Below are 16587 nucleotides of genomic sequence, written 5' to 3' on the forward strand. Positions count from 1 at the left end.
GATGCTGGATGGGGTTGGCCTCACTTGGTTTCTGATCAGGTTGTGAGTGATGCGTGGGATGTTCTTTGTGAGGAACAAGCAAAGTCCCTTAAAAGGACCCCGAACCCACACTGTTCCCACCTTGTGCAAGGGATGGGAACTTCCCAAATTGGATTATCCGCTTATTTCCCGGGGATTCTCCGCGTTACTCTCCCTCTCTTTCTGGTGTGTTTATGAGCCTCAAGGGATCTGGTTTTACGCTCAACGTTTAAAATTAAAGACGTGTTTCTCTTCTCGCAGGTGAGATAAATGCTCCCAGGCTCCTTCCGGCCTCTCCTTCCCCCACTAATCTGCCGGTGGGAAAGCGCAAACCAAAGGCTAGAGCACAGAACCTGGGAATGAGAAGCCTGAGCTCTCCTCCCAGGGGGATGAGTCTGCGTCGATGCGGGATGTGTGGCTTTGGCTGCTTCTGAAAAGAGGGGGAAAATTGCTACTTCCAGCATTGGGGATGGAGGAGGAGGAGGAGGGAATGGGATGGAGGAGGGAATGGGGTGGAAATGTGCTTGCTGGAGCTTCCAAGTGTGGTTTGTCTTAGTGACCTTGGGTGGCACCTCCTGCCTTGGATCCCCATGGGGTGCACTGCTTTGGGTGCTTCGAGTGTGTCAAGGGGGAATGGCTTTAACCTGCCCGAGGGGAGACTGAGCTGAGCTCTTAGGCAGAAGCTCTTCCCTGTGAGGGTGCTGAGGCGCTGGCACAGGATGCCCAGAGAAGCTGTGGCTGCCCCATCCCTGGCAGTGCTCAAGGCCAGGTTGGACACAGGGGCTTGGAGCACCCTGCTCCAGTGGAAGGGGTCCCTGCCCGTGGCATTGGATGAGCTTTAAGGTCCCTTTCACCACAAACCACTCTAGTTCTGTGATTCAGACCCCCGTCAGAGATGCCTTCCTGCCTGATGCTTGCTCTCCCAGGCTGCTGAAATGAGACCTGGGCTTCATTTTGGAACTGGGAGCAATTAAGGAACACTCAGCCAGCCCTGGTCCTCTCTAACACCATATATCTGCCCAGGTGGCTGTCACTGCCTTCTTCCTGGGGTGGAAACCTCTCTGCTCAGTGTCATTTCCCACCCTCCATGTGCTGCTGCACTCACATGAGCATCCGTACTGCTGTGCTGTGACAGCCTTGGCTCTAACCCAGCCTGACCCCCTGCGAACACGTGCCTTTTGGAGCCAGCACGGGATGTGGTACCGTGTCCCTGTGGGACCAGGGTGGTTTAGCAGCATCTAGTGAGCTCCAAGCCTTGCCCCTGGTGTCCCTGCTCTCGCTGGCCAAGGCTGTTGAGCCAAAACTGTTGTTTCTGACCCACCTTCCCAACCTTGCTAATGCTGTTTATGCTCGTGAGCAGGGAGGAACAGGGCGAGTGTTTCTTTTAATGGCTCGTGAGTTGCTGGTGGTGTTTTTCACCAGGAAAATGATAGTTGTGTAGCAGCCATTAACTGGAGGAAAAGTTTGCAGGAATAAATGTCAGGAATGTTTCAGGGATGGTTTGGATGAAATACCTACTTTTTTTTCCTCTAAACAAAAAAAAAAACCCAAAAGCTTTGCCCTGTTTTGAACCTTGCCAAGGAGAAACGACTTCAAAAACTTCAGTTTTCATCTTGGTGTGTGATGTTGAAGGGCCTTTTTCCCCCTTCAGCCTGTGCTCCTTAACCAAAAGCATGTGTTTTCCTGGCGCGGCTCCCCCGAGGCAGGGCAGGGGCTGTGGATGGAGGTGATGGATGGACAAGTCCAGGCAAGTGCTGGGTTTTGGCAGGAGCCGGGAGTCCTGCCTTGTTCGGGAAGGGGGGAGCAGCCTGTGGTCAGTTCTCTTCTCCTGCCTGTTTCTCCTCCTGTCTGTGGATGGCGATGCCTGGAGCCAAAAGGAGGAGCAAGCTGAAAGCATGCGTGGGGCACTTTGATATCCTGGGCCAGAAGGCGATAAAGGGAAGGAATTAATGCTTCAGAGTGATGTTAGAGCCTTGGCTGCCTCTCCCCGTGCAGCCGTCATCTGCACTGTTGGTAACCCTGCTTGCCTCTTGCTCCCTGGAGCGAGGGTGGGTGAGGTTGGTATGAGAAAAATGACGTTTTTATGGGGGAGATGAGTTCCGAGGGGGAATGTCTGTCTGTGCGCATGGGCTGGAGCGTCCCTGGGATGCTGTGAATCCGCATGGGAGCTGGGCTCACCCCAGGGTGGCCGAGCCCTGCTGCAGCTCAGCCTTCGGCCCCAGCTGCGGGGCTCGGGGCTTGGTGTGTTTTTCATGAAGGCTCTTAATCACATACAGGATGTTTCTGTTTGTTCAAGCAATGAAATCACACAAACAACCCACCCCCAGTTTGGCTTTCGCAGAGCATCAGCTGCTTGACCCAAGTCCTCACAGAGCCGGGGCGCTCCTTCCCCTCTCCTCTTCCTCCTCCTCCTCTTTCTCCTCTGGCTCTTGACCCAGGAGCGCGCCTTTCATGTTGTGGACATGCCCTGGAAAGCTGCCCAGCACCGGGGATGGGATTAGACGAGGGCTGGGAGCTGGGGCTGACTCATTGCTGGGGCTCGTGCTTGGCCGAGGCGGCGGCAGCATCTCATGGGGAGGCTCCAAGACCCTGAGCCAGGACCAGCCCCGTGTCCTGGGAGCTGGGTTGTGGTCAGGCTGTATGTGAGCGATGGTGCCAGCTCAGACCCTCGCCTAAGAAGAGTGTGGTTGGTTTTTGGGTGGGTGAGAGGTGGGTTGCAGGCATCGCTTCATTCCTGTGTGCTGAGGTTTTGTGGGTTTGTGTTCCTGCATGGGGATGGATCCCCATCCATCCATCCATCTCCATCCATCCATCCCCAGGCAATGCAGCGCTCCTGCTGTGTTGTCGTCTTTTGCTTTGGGCTCTGTCCTTCGTGGCACTGAGCGGAAAGAGAGCAGGAATGCATCAGGATGGATCCAAATCTAAATAACCCAACTGACTTTCTCACCCCTGTTGCACGCATCAGTCCTGTCGCTGCGGTTTCCATGGCGAAGCAGCGGGTCCATAACCCAGCCCGCCCCGTGCTCCAGCCCTTCGGAGGAGCAAAAAACCCTCGGAGACGAGAGGAATGGTTGAACAAGCCATTATGGAGAGCAGGGGAAGACACAGGAGGAGCAGGGTCGGGGAGGCAGGGCTGGTTTTGGCAGCGAGCAGGTCACGTTGGCAGCCTCTGATGTGTGATGAAGTTTTGGAGGCTGCTTGAGCAGTGCCTGGGGAGTGGTGAGGAGCCAAGCGGGCCGGGGGCCAGCGCAGCCCAATGTGGGGCTGTGTCAGATCGCAGTCAATTAATTGCAGAGCTGCCAATTTCGGCTGCGCAGCACAAGGAGGTTGCGTCAAGTTCTCAGTGGGGTGAGAAGGGGGAAAAGGGGATGAGTTCTCAGCACTTGGAAGGGCAAACAGCGATCCTCTGCCTGAGCTTGCAGAGCCACCTCCTCGTCTCTCCGCTCCTTTTGGTTGCGGCAAACTCGCTGGCACTGATGTTGAAAGTCCTTTTGCCTTGTGCTGTCGGGGCTGGGATGCCTGAAGGATGGCAGCCAGTGCACGGTGAGGTGCTGATGGCATTTTCAGGCTCTGGGGATGCTGTGGGGGGATGATCCAGTCGCCAATGGCTTTGCAGTATTCCTCTTCCATAGCCCCATGGGAAGCATCCCCTCTTTATCGTCCCAATGTCATCCTCCCTAAACGTACCCACTCCTGCAAGGCTGGCGGGATCCGTGGCATGTTGGGCATTGTGCTGTCTGTCTGAAATAGAGGAGGAGCTGGAAAATGCTCAATGCAAGCCCAAGGGATGCCACATGTCCCCTGCATGCAAGCCCTAGAGGTCAGAGTTACCATTCATGATGGGGCACGTGGGCTGGTACCCACCGTGCGAGAAGACAGCCTGCACCTGAGAGCTGGCAGCCGGGTGGGCATGGTGCCTGCACCCCAAAAAGGCTCATTCCCCCCCCAACCTATGGTAGCAGCGTGGTGGATGTGCCCCCTGCCAGCTGCTCCCCATGCACGTTATGTTGTGCTGCAGGAGCATCAGTGAGGGGATCCTGACTGGAAGCTCAGCTGTGTTTGCGGTTATCTCCATGAGGAAGGTGTTTCCCGGGTTCTGGAGGATGTGTGTTGGTACGTGCGTCTGCGGGCTGGCTTTCTCTCTTTTATTTCCTTGTTCTTTCCTCCTGCTTTACAGCTTAATGAGGCTTCTGAGGAAGCACAGCTCTGCTTGTGAGTAAGAGTCACGGGGCTGGCAGGACAAGCCGGCCTCGGCTGTTCCCCTTGGGCTGCTTGTAGGCATTGGTGGGGCTCAGCTCCTTCTGCTGGAGACTTGTCCCTTGGCTCTCCCCTGCCCTTATCCCAGCTTGTTTTTCCATATTGGAAAGCAGCGTGGCTTAGATTTACACGTATGTGAATGTCTGTCCTTTCCGTGGTCTCATCCCTGGGTTTTGCTGTAGCCTCTATCACCGTGGCTGTGTGTTTCGAGGATGCTTTCTCTGACCTCTCCTAAGCTCTTGTTTTCTAATTTCATAGAATCATGGAATGGTTTTGTTTGGAAGGGACCTTAAAGCTCCTCCAGCTCCAGCCCCTGCCACGGGCAGGGACCCCTTCCACTGGAGCAGCTTGCTCCAAGCCCCTGTGTCCAACCTGGCCTTGAACACTGCCAGGGATGGGGCAGCCACAGCTTCTCTGGGCACCCTGTGCCAGCGCCTCAGCACCCTCACAGGGAAGAGCTTCTGCCTAAGAGCTCATCTCAGTCTCCCCTCGGGCAGGTTAAAGCCATTCCCCTTGGCCTGTCCCTACAGGCCCTTGTCCAAAGCCCCTCTCCAGGTTTCTTGCAGGTTCCCTTTAGGTATTGGAAGATTTGCCACCAAAGGGTGCAAAATCACCTCTCTCACGGCTCTAGGGATGTGAACCAGCTGTGTACCCCACCACATCCCAGTGTTTGAGCTTTCCTGTACAAGGGCTTTGCTCTGGGTTCAGCTCATGTGTGTTCAATGGAGCTCCTGCACATCCCCGCAGGGATGCGGGCTCGCTGCTCCTCATGGCTGGGAGGAGAAGGGATTGGGAGGTAGGGCCCTCTGGAGCCGGCTGTGCCACGTAAGCGCTGCCATCCCGGACTTCCCCGGAATACATTAAGTGTAATTTCCTCCTGCTTTGCCAGGAGCCTGTTAATGTTTCACTGGGCACAGGACATAGCACAGCCTGTGCTGCAGGGGAAGGGCAGCTCCAGCAGTGCTGGGGAGCTTTAGACCCTGGGTACCGCACATCAGGCTGGGCATTGCCTGGCTGAGCCGGTTGTGGCTTTAGTGTCTGCTCAGCTACACTCCTGCACTGGTGTTTGGGATAAAAGGGTATAAATTCAGTACATTTCATGGAGAAGGACTGTCTGGATGGCTTGAGAGCCCGCTTGGGTTTGGAGTGGCTGGAGGGACCCAATACAGCCAGGCTGTGTCCTCATGCTGCCAATCACTGCTTGTGCTCACGATTGGGCTGAGGTGGGTTTTCCCATCCCAGGAGCGCACTGGGACTGCCTTTAGGGGGGAATTACTTTTGCCTGGTCCTGGGCTCCACGCATCGACGCAGGATTGCCCCTCCAGGAGTAATAACAGAAGAATTACTGCATTGCATGGGCGTCTTTATGTGTTTTTCAAACCGTGCCTCCTAATTATAAGTAATGGCTGAGATATGAGATATGATTATGATGGATGGTGATTCCGCATTCCGTGTGCATTAGCGGCTTTAACCTTGCCGGGGTAATTATGTCTCATTTCAAATTCTGATACTATTTATTTGAGGTAGGGGACTGGGAATTTAATTTCTCCAGCTTTGTCTTTTAGTGCTGTTATTATTTGAAAAGGATACCTTTGCCCAATTGTTTTTTAATCATTCCCTCCACCTGCCAGCTCCAGGTCATTAATATTTCCCAGCCCCGTGCGGGGTTGTTTTGGAGCTGTTTGTGCAGGGAGATGTTTTTGGAGGGATGTGGAGCTCAGGGATGATGGAGAAGAGAGGAGCTTGTCCTTTGCCTGCTTGCCAGTGTGCATCCCATTGGCTTCAGTCTCCCCCAGGCAGCTATCTTTGGCCTTTTGCACTGGTTGATGCTGTTGACCCATGTGTCTCTGCCCCCCTCCTCACCAGCAGGTCTCTGGGGGGTGCAGGCAGGGCTGAGCCGTGGTCCTGCCCACCCCTCTCGCCGTCTTTGATGGCACGTTTAATTAAAACCCACATCAACCCGAAGATTGCGCACGTGGTCCTTAATCAGTTTGAAGTCTCCGTGAGAATAAAGTAATTATAGTACTCGTTTGGTTACAGTAATTAAAACTTTAATTAACATCATTTCCCCCCCTTGGCCTCCCTCAAAACGTATTCAGGCGTGCGATGGGTGCCTACCAGGGTTGTGTCTCGGGATGAAGCTGTTATCTGGGGGTTGTCTGACTGTCCCCATCTCCAGGATCAGGCTGGTGAGGTCCAGCCGTGCTTGGTGCTTACCCATCTGTAACTGGATGCTCCTTGACCATGGTGGCAATCCATGGAGGGTGGCAGCATTGAGGTCCCCTGGCAGCAGTGGGAATGGTGGGGAGGGTGGTAGTTGTTCCTCAAAGACCTTCTGAGAACTTGGTTTTGGATGTGGTGTGTGCTTGGTCTGGTGTTGGCAAGAGCTGTGCTTTCAGATGGCAGCCCTGCTCCCCAGGAGTCATGTATTAAGGTAGCTGTGCTCTTTGTCTCCCATTGCATTGGGCTGTAAGAGTCAGGATTGTGGCCAAGTGCTGTTACACTGGGAAAGCTCAGGGTGGGCTCCAGCCCCTAGCATCCCAATTTACCTCCTGTGGTCACTGATGGGCTCCGCGTTGGACCCTCTCCACCAGCCTGAAGCAGGGATTGCAGGCTGGAGAAGCAGAGCAGGGAGTTCTGCATCGGTGCCAAAGGAAATCCAAGCCGTGTAAAACCTGAGCTCTTAAATATCTCAAGCAGCATCCTTGGGGAAAGCAATCTCTTTATTTAAATCTTCTCAATCTCTCTTTCGCAATTGCTCCTATCCGCATGCTGAAGAGCCTGATTTTCATCCTGGTTTTGAGCAGGGAGCCCACCGCACAGAAGTGGTTTTCATCGCTCCATGTGCTGCGTGGTGGGGAGCTGTGGGCCCATAGCTTTCCCTTGGCTTTTCAGAGACAGATGTAGCCTAGCCGGGGATGCGGCTCTCGGGTTGGGGATGCTGTAGGAGGGCTGGAGGTTAGGGTGTGGGAATGAAGCCTTAGAATGCAACCGAAAGCAGGGAATTTAGCAAACACGTCAAGAGCTCGAGGTGGAGCGAGCAAGAGGGTCTGGGTGTGTTTGAAGGCAAACACTTGCAGGCACTCTCTGCTGTCCTCAGCCTGGAGCCAGGCTTAGGTGGCTGTTATCACCGGGAACACGGGGCATGGAATGGGGGAAGGTTTCTTCTGTAATCCTGGAGGTGCCTGTGTTGTGAGCAGGGACTGGAGGAGAGGCAGAGCCCGGAGTTGTGATTTCAGCCTGTTAATAGTGGAGATGTTGATGTAAGGAGAAAGGACTGAAGTGCGGCTCTAACTTCGTGCCTTCTCCTGATGCTGTGGGTTATGTTCCCATAGAGTACCTCGTGCTGTGTGTGATTTAGTCACTGAGTTTGTCAGTGATCCTGCATGTCCAGGCCTGCTGCCCATGCTGGGTGTTAATAGTTAACGTTGTCGCTGTGCTCTGTGATATTTAGACCCTGTTCATTTATTGCTTATCAGCATCTGTCCAGTCTGGTGTGATTTGTCCATGGAGATAAAGCACCAGGACAGCCCAGAGCAAGAGCCTGGGTGGGTAGGAAGGGATCTAAGCTGGTGTTAAACAGGTGAAGCTGAATCCAGGTGGAGGGGAACGGGCAGTGGATGTAGTTCCTTGCTGCAATGCATTGCTGCACGGCTGGAGCTGCCTGAATAGGGACCTGCTGAGATGGGGTTGCAGAAGGGTTTAGAGCCTGATGGATGGATAAATCCCAACCCCCCCCAAAGCCATGGTGCCCTGCACAGGCAGCTCTGCCGAGATGGGGGCTTGGCTGGTGCTGAATCTGTGCATAGGTGCTGGGTGGGAGAGGACCCTAAAGCAGATCCCCCCTTGGGGTCCGCAGCATCCCCTAAGTGTGCTTTGCCTGCTGCTGTTTGCAGGCCTGACGGCCCCTGCGTGTCCTCAGGCAGCTCCTCTCTTGCTGCTGGGTTGTCTTTGGGACCAGGAAGGAAACAGCTCTGTTCCTGGAGCCGAGGGGGGAGGATGGATCCAGCCGATCTCCAGCTGTGCAGCGGCCCCATGAACTCATCCTGCCTCCCCGCTGTGCTCCTGGTGAATCCCCACTGCCTCCTCCTGCCTTTGGGCTTCCCTAATGGAGGCCTGGAAGGAGGAGCATCCATCCCCATGGCTGCTGGCAGGCAGCAGGGCTTTGAGCCCCTTTGCCTGCTCACTGCTCCATGTCCCAAGTGGCCAGGGGGGTGAAGGTGATGGCCAAGCCCTTGGCATTTACATTGGGGTTATCTTGGTCTGGCTGCATGTGGTACTGGTGGCACTGGTAGCCAAGGGTTCAGGCTGATCCCGTGGGACAGAAGGATGGGATCTCCTTGGCAGTGCTTTTGTCTGGAAGACTGCAGTGAATCCTTCAGGCGAGAGCTTTCTTCCCAGGGCATTCTCTGGGATGGGTTAGGCATTAACTTGCCCCAGGCTGAGTCCCATGGGAGCCAGGAGGGTGACACTTTGCCATGGCTTCAGCCTGCCCGAGCGCCTGCTGGGATGCTTGGGATGCCTGCAGTAATTAATGAACAGGGGAAAATAACCCTGTGCTTCTGTGTGTGCTCTGCCCTTCACTGCTGTCTCCCAGGGCTTTTCCTCTACACGGAGGGCAGCGGTGAGAAGGTCTCCATCCCATTTTGCTCCTTGCTTTTTGTGCCTTTACCTTCCAGTTTTGCAGGGCTAAAATTCCTTCCCCATCCATTACCGGGCTCCCCTGCCTCCACAGCTCCTTCTTCTCTTCCCATGGCTTGAGAAGCAGCAGGACCTCGTACTTGCCTGTGTTCCTCTCGTGCGAGAGGGATGTGTCTGCCGTGAGGTGCTGGGGTTTCTCTGCGTGTCTCTGCTGGTGCCTGCACTGTGCTGCTGGAGGGGTGGATTTGGGATGCTCCATCACTCCCTCCCCAGGGAACTGATGCTCCTGGGGACACCCCGGAGCTCCTCTTGGCTCTTTATATCAGGGATAAACCTCGTGGATCACACCCAGGGAGTGTGGGGTCGGTGGCTGCCTGAGCGCTCCATGCACAGGTTGTTTTCCATCCCTATTGCTTGGCTAAAGGTGAGCAAGGACCGAGGGCTGCCACCCTGCTGCCGAGCCATGGCATCGCATGGAGGGGTCCCTGGGGTCCCCCGTCCTCTGCCTGCGCTGCTCCGAGCTGCCAGCTCCTGCTGGCAGCCCCAGAGCAGAGGCTGCCCATTGATTTGCCTGTGGGAGCCCCCCTCTGACCGCCTCAGCCCTGAGCAAAGCAGATTGGGGAATGATTGCAATAATAATAGAGATGGTTTGCTTCCGAGTGACGGGATGATGTGAAGCGGGTGCTGAGCCAGGAGAGATGTGGAGGGCAAAGCTGGGAAATCAACGGCTTGAGACTGCTGGAGCAGCCATGGGGCTGGGGGTGATGGAAATGGGACCCGGGGGTTTGCTGGGGAGGAAAGCAGGGCAAGTGTCTTCACCCATCCCATCCATGCAGCTCCCAGCAGTGGGGTGCTTGGAGTTCCTCACCCTGCTTCATTGCATTACCCCATTACAAGGGGAATGGCTTTAACCTGCCAGAGGGGAGATCGAGACGAGCTCTTAGGCAGAAGCTCTTCCCTGTGAGGGTGCTGAGGCGCTGGCACAGGGTGCCCAGAGAAGCTGTGGCTGCCCCATCCCTGGCAGTGTTCAAGGCCAGGTTGGACACAGGGGCTTGGAGCAAGCTGCTCCAGTGGAAGGGGTCCCTGCCCATGGCAGGGGTTGGAGCTGGAGGAGCTTTAAGGTCCCTTCCAACACAAACCACGCTGGGGTTCTATGATCTTTACAAAGCGAATGGTCTCGCTGACTGGCATTGGGCAGCTCACCTCGCCCCATTCCCAATGTGCTGGCTTGGAGCAGCCAGCAGCTGCCCATTCCACAGGGAGCCTGTGTGCGCTCCTGGCCCGGCCGGTGCATTCCAGTGCAGGCAGCTGGTGGGATGCAGGGAAGGCAGCCGGGTGCCGGCTGCTGCCCGTCCCGCATAGCTGGGATGTTTCTGTGGGGCCGCCTGTCCTCAGTGCCGGGTGCGAGACCTTGGAGATACAACCCCAAATGCCTGTGCCCTGCCACCGGTACCCCGGTGCATGGGTCCTGCCCCTGGCACAGAGCATCCTATGGTGGGCCCGGGTAAATCACGGTAAGGGTTCTACTGGTGGTGATCTCCCCATCTCTGCTCTTGGTGCTGTTCAGCTTACCCCCATCCCTGGAGGGGAGCAGGATGCCCGGAGAAGCTGTGGCTCCCCCATCCCTGGCAGTGTTCAAGGCCAGGTTGGATGGGGCTTGGAGCAAGCTGCTCCAGTGGAAGGTGTCCCTGCCCGTGGGTTGGAACTGGATGAGCTTTAAGGTCCCTTCCAAACCAAACCAGTCTGGGATTCTCTGAATGCCCTCGTCGCCCCATGCCCCTAGGACTGATGATCCCATGGCCCCACAGCTGCTTCAGCCCCACATTTCACCATCAGCCCCTGCACCTCCCTGGTGTGGGGGAAGCACAACCCGTGTGTGTGTCCCCCTTAGCAGCTGATCCAGGAACCTCATTTAAACCCCTTGTCCTGCTTTGGAAACCAGAGGGGGGCTGCAGCAGCTGTGGTGACATGTGGAGGGGCAGCTGATGTCCCCATCCCCATTGCGCCTGCTGCTTCGGGTGAGCCCAGGTCATGGCTGGCATCCCAAGGGGGTCCCTATCTCCGGCCAGAGCCCTGGCTGGACACAGGATGCTCCCTGTCCAATTATAGGCTTGTTGGTGGGTGCTGTGTGACACCAGCCAGCGGCTGTCACCTCCACTGGGCTGTATGGGTCTTGTCTTGCCTGCAGGAGACTGCCCCATGGGGTCAGCTCTGCTGGGATCTGCTTCTCTCCTGATTTTATTTGTTCTGTCCTGTGCCCTTTGGGCTGACAGTGCCAAAATCCAAGCGGAATGCTGGGTGTTAGCATCGCCCTGCTCCCATGGAGAGGGGATGCTCACCCACTGGTTTGGATGCAGGAGCCTGGGGCTGCAGTGGTCCTGAGCTGTGAGCACCAGGGGCATGGGGAGGGGCAGGTTTTGGTTCTTGTGCTGAGCTCTGCCCATGTCAAAGTGGAGCAAGAGGATGGGGCAGGAGGGGACCAGGACATAGATGAAGGTGGGACAGGGACCAGCACCTCTTGTGCCGCTCTGCTCAGTCTGTTCCTGATGGACATCCCCGGATCAAGGGGGACTCTGCTTCCCCCAGCGAGCATCGAGAGGGAAGGGGGAGGCTTTGAAATGCACTCCCATAAATAAGCCTTTCTTTTGCCTTGCCTGTGGAGCTGGAAAGGGTCCCTGTGAAAAGGCTGCGAGTGTGTTCCAGGCAGATAAGTCCCTGCCTTTGAAGTGTGGCAGGCGGGCAGAAGCGCCCTCCTCTTGTAGCTGCTGCCAGCCGCTGCGAATTAATCACAGCCTGGAGAGATAAGAGCACAAAGCCTGGCTGAGCACTTCTCCTGCCCGGGGACCTTGGGACCCGCGATGGGCTTTGAGAGCCTGGAGGTGTGGGGATGCAGGGATGTGGTGGGAGAGCCCCCCCTTGAGGGGTGTCCCCAGTGGTGAGATGGGGGCTCTTGGGGACCCTCTGCATGTATTGGGGGTCCTGCAGGGACCCGGTGCCCCCATCCAGCACCCCTGGACCATGCCATAACTCAGCACATGTGTTAAATCCAGACACAGCCATGGCATGTCTGCAGCTGCCTTCCTGCTCCGGCTGCGCTTCCTCCCTCTCCGCATGGCATCCCTGGACCGTGCTGAGCTGTAAAGCCCCATCCTTGGCTGCTGTCCTCCTCTGCTGCCAGTGCTGGGTCATGGCTGCTCCCTTTGTCCCTCTCATTGCCTGGCTTCCCAAGGGGAAAGTGCTCCTCTTCACCTTGTGCCTGTTGCTGGTGGCCATGGAACGTGGGGAGGTTTCCCCTTGGTGGTTCTGTGAGCAGTGGTTATGGTAGTGGGGAGATGCCTCCTTGCTGGACAAGCCCGGAGGGCATCTTGCCATGGGGAGCGAGTGTGTGCGATGGAAGGAGCCGTGCCTCCTCTGATGTTGTCTCTGCAGTCCCAGTGTTTTCCCTTCTCCTTGTCTTTCCTGTGAGTTTCAGGTCCCAGCTCCTCGGGGTGGTTTTGTGATGGGTTTCGGTTCTGTAGAAGCTTCTGAGCGCTCCAGCATCATGGTTTGTTAAAGGAGGGCTGAGCTTTGAAGGGAGCATCAGGCTTGAGACCGCAGCAGGACTGGCCGGTGCTGTCATCTGGCTGTGACCCTGCACCACTGCATTGCTCCCCTCTCCAAGACCTGCATGGGATGGCAGCTCCCTTCTGCAGCCAGGACCATGCCATTCCCAGGAATCCTCTCTAGACCTTCTGTGGGAGGACTTTGCCTCTGCCCAGCCCGGGTGTGCTGTGCATGGTCACTCATTACACTTGGTGCCCCTGGTTAGAGTGTTCCATGATGTCCTTTCCCTCACTGTTCCTTTGCTGGGGTTCTCCATGGTGAGGAGCATCTCTTGGCCTTGCTCTGCCTCCACCATCCTGCTCAGAGGGCCCAGGTCTTAAACTCTTCCCTCTCTACACTGAAGTGATGCTGGATGCTTGCCCCATGGGGTGGGCTCGTTGCTTGGATGGGAGGATGAGCACTTGGGTGCCTGGCAGAGCAGCTTTTGCCTTCTTGCCTTTGGTCTCCTCCATTGGGATCCAGCTGCCCCTCGGGGCTCCTGCCAGCCCTTTACCATCACTGAGCTGCTGCCTGAAGCCAGCCCGAAGCGGTGAGAGCGAGGGCAGGAATCCTGAGCGAGAAATTAGTGTGAGTAATTATTAGTATTGGGTAATTATATCAGCATCAGGATGAGGAGAAAGGTTAATAGGTCTGCTTATTTATTTATTTCTGGTAAATGTCTTCTCCCCCGGGTGGGAAGGCGGGCGGAGGGTGGGCAGGAAGGAGCGTGATTCCGAGGGGGGCTGCTCTGATTAAACCACATCCTCTCCCCCTTTCCCTGCCCCAGCTACCCCATGGATTCAGGGAGAGGGGGGGAAGTGGTTCCCCCCAGTGTTTGTAAGTGATGGGAGGCACATTGTGTATCCCATGCACTACTTCGCTGCATTATGGTCGAAACAGCGCATCCCAGCTGGGATGGGTACGTTCCCATTGGGCTAATCCTGCTGGAAAGGCCTTGATGCTGGGTTCCCATCTCAGCCTGCATGGAGCAGAGATGTGGGGTGACGTTGGGTCTGTCTGATGGTGGTCTCCTCACTCTGGGGAGGAGCAGCAGGACGGGTTTGCCTACCACAGGCTGACCTTTTGGCCAACCAGAGAACAACTCGGTTGCCAGGGCTTCCAAATGTCACTTCCCGAATCCCAAACCCACCCACAGAGCATCCTCTGTGGGAGGAGAGGTGCTAAAGAGATGGATTTCCACGCTGACATGCCTGGGGTGGCCCCGTGCCCCCCACCAGCACACCCTGACGTGTGCCAGCCTGGGCTCCAGCCCCGTTTGCTTACCCGAGAGTATATTTAGGTTCTTCCTGGAGCCTCAAATTAACTGGAAGCGCTTCACGTCTGTTGGGGTTTTTTAATGTCTCTTTCTCTTTCCCAGCACTGCGCAGTGCAATAATGTAATGGGGAAATTACCCCGCTAGTTAAAACGGAGTGCCAGCGCCACAGCCAGCTATAGATCTATTTTAGAACCAGGGGAAAGCGGTATTGATTCTGCTGCGCTGCCACTGCGGCCCGTAAAAGGGTTGGAAAGGTGCGTTTGTCATGGTGAATAGTGAGGGGATGCTCCTGATACCCTGCTCTGGAGGCCGGCTCCAATGGGATTTCATAGGGGAGATGCTGAGGCAGGAGGGGAGCGACCTGTGAGGGAGGAAGGGTTCTGAGGAGATGCTGGGTACCAATGAGCAACCAGTACTGCAGGGCTTGTGGGTCTGTACCAAAAGGGCTTGACCCCCTTTGGTGTAGGGATTAGGAGCAAATGTGGTCCTGGCCCTGGGTGGAAAGATACCCCCCAAGTATAAGGGCAGGCTGAGTCCAGAGGAGGTCACGGAGATGGAGCAGCTCTGCCCTGGAGCCAGGCTGGGAGAGCTGGGCTGGGTCAGCCTGGAGAAGAGAAGGCTCCTGAAGGGGAGACCTGAGAGCAGCTCCAGTGCCTAAAGGGGCTGCAGGAAACCTGGAGAGGGGCTTGGGACAAGGGCCTGTAGGGACAGGCCAAGGGGAACGGCTTTAACCTGCCCGAGGGGAGACTGAGATGAGCTCTTAGGCAGAAGCTCTTCCCTGTGAGGGTGCTGAGGCGCTGGCCCAGGGTGCCCAGAGAAGCTGTGGCTGCCCCATCCCTGGCAGTGTTCAAGGCCAGGTTGGACACAGGGGCTTGGAGCAAGCTGCTCCAGTGGAAGGGGTCCCTGCCCGTGGAAGAGGTTGGAGCTGGATGGGTTTTAAGGTCCCTTCCAACCCAAACCAGTCTGTGATTTGATTTGTGATTTAGGATGGGGTTTTACATCTCTTGGCTTCCCAACACACAGTGGTACCCAATATGTATGTGATGGGGAGCAGAATCTGCGTATGGGTCTGGCAAAGGATGCTGAGAAGGCAGGTAGGTACCAGGACCAGTTTGGGTCATGGCAAAGACTCTTCAGTCCTGGACATCCAGGGTGTTTTTGGCTGTGCCTTGGGCTCCTAGGGGTGATCCTGTCCATGCAAGGCTGGTCAGAGGGAGCAGGGCAGCCCCTTGGCTCGGTGCTGCGCAGGCCGCGGCGCGCTCTGGTTGCTCAGGGGTCCTTTTCTTAATTAAATACATTTGTTTTGTAAAACTGCCTAAAAATAATCCGGGGCTGGGGCCCGGTGGAGGCTGGCGCTGAATCAAAGGCGCTGCTCTAATTAAATCGGCCCCGGTTTGTTTGTGAGCCGCATACATTTCCATGCTAATCAGCTGCACACCGGGATCCTGCTTTCCCGGCCCCGTTCCTCCTGATTGGGAGCTATGTAAATGCCAGCAGAGATTTATTGCAGGAGGAGGACAAGGTGGCCGGGATGCCATGAGGGGCTTGGGGATGGCCTTGGGAGCGGGTGTGATGATCAGGCTGTGGGATGTATTTTGGGAGGTGCTTGGCATCCTATGGGAGCAGATGAGACCCACTCAGCCGTTTCTTGGCGCTGTCTCTCTTGAGGCTGCTCCATGCTTGGGGACACCCTGAATTGGGGGGTATCACAAGTGATGGCATTAGCAGGCTCATGCAGGTGGTCATAAGGTTATGGCAAATGGCTGAGTTTATTCCTTGCTTGGTGGGGGTCCCCGTGGTGCCTCCTGATGTGGTTATTGCTGGTACAGCCAGAAACTGGTGCACTTAGGAAGAGCTTTAAGGTAATTGTGAGCTGGAAGGGGATTAAAGCCTTCCCCACGTTCCTGCTCAGGGAACAAAGGCACTTTCTGAACCTCTGTTGACCCCCAGCTTCCTTAAGACCCTCTTGACTTCCTGGTCACTTGTCCAAGCATTTCCTCTGATGGATGGGGAGATGCGAGCCCGGTGTGTGCCGCAGCATCCTGCCCAGGAGGGCTTGGCATGGTGTGATGTGCAAACTGCTTTTGGTACCACTGTGGCAGGATGGGTTTGCTGCTCTGCTGCAAGCTGGGGGCTTGTCTGTGCCATGCTGTGAGTTGGAGGGGCGTCTGGGCTGAGCAGCAGTGGGGAAGTGGGGCAGCATCTTAAGGGGATGCAGTGTGAGGACCAGGGATGTGGCTTCCCTCTGTGGAGAGTTGAATGCCATCACCTAAACATGGTGCACCAGACCATTTGGCAGTACTTTGCCATAATGCCGTGGCCATGGTGTGGGACGGAAAGGTGGCATCTCTTAACAGGGCACATTCCCCATGTGCATGCGGGATGTACTGACGCTCCCTTGCTCTCCCCACAGATCCTGGTGGACCTGACAGCCGAGAGGAAGCACCAAGCGCTGCAGTACGAGAACGTCGTGGCCCACGAGGGCAGCTCCATCCTGCGGGACCTGGTGCTGAGCCCTGACCGCCAGCACATCTATGCCATGACCGAGAAGCAGGTAAGGGAGGAGACACAGCCCCTTTGCTCTCCTGACTGGCAGCCCCAGCCTGCAGCCCTGGTGATGGGAAGCCCTTTGGGCATCTCCCTGGTGGGGTCTGCCCTTTGCTTCCTGGGATGAGGCTGCCTGGGGACCATGTGCAGCTTCTGTCTGCAAAAGCACTGCCCAAGGCATTAATTGTCATCAGCAGCTGCTTGAAATGCCCATGGTCCTTGGGGACTGGTGGCTTCCTGACCCTTCCTTGCTGCGAGGGGCTGG

The 16587-nt window shown here is 56.3% G+C and overlaps 1 protein-coding gene across 1 annotated transcript in view; it reads left to right on the top strand.

The window, feature by feature from the left end:
* Nucleotides 1-16587, top strand: part of PLXNA1 (plexin A1) — a gene marked incomplete at both ends in the record, with an annotated part of 89668 nt that overhangs the window by 17703 nt on the left and 55378 nt on the right. The window contains one exon of the mRNA XM_080625509.1: nucleotides 16189-16329. Within this exon, the coding sequence (XP_080481635.1) occupies nucleotides 16189-16329 (141 nt within the window). The remainder of the gene's footprint in view (nucleotides 1-16188; nucleotides 16330-16587) is intronic.

The sequence above is a fragment of the Psittacula echo genome (assembly GCF_963264785.1).
Source record: "Psittacula echo genome assembly, chromosome: 9".
In the NCBI taxonomy this organism is placed as follows: Eukaryota; Metazoa; Chordata; class Aves; order Psittaciformes; family Psittacidae; genus Psittacula; species Psittacula echo.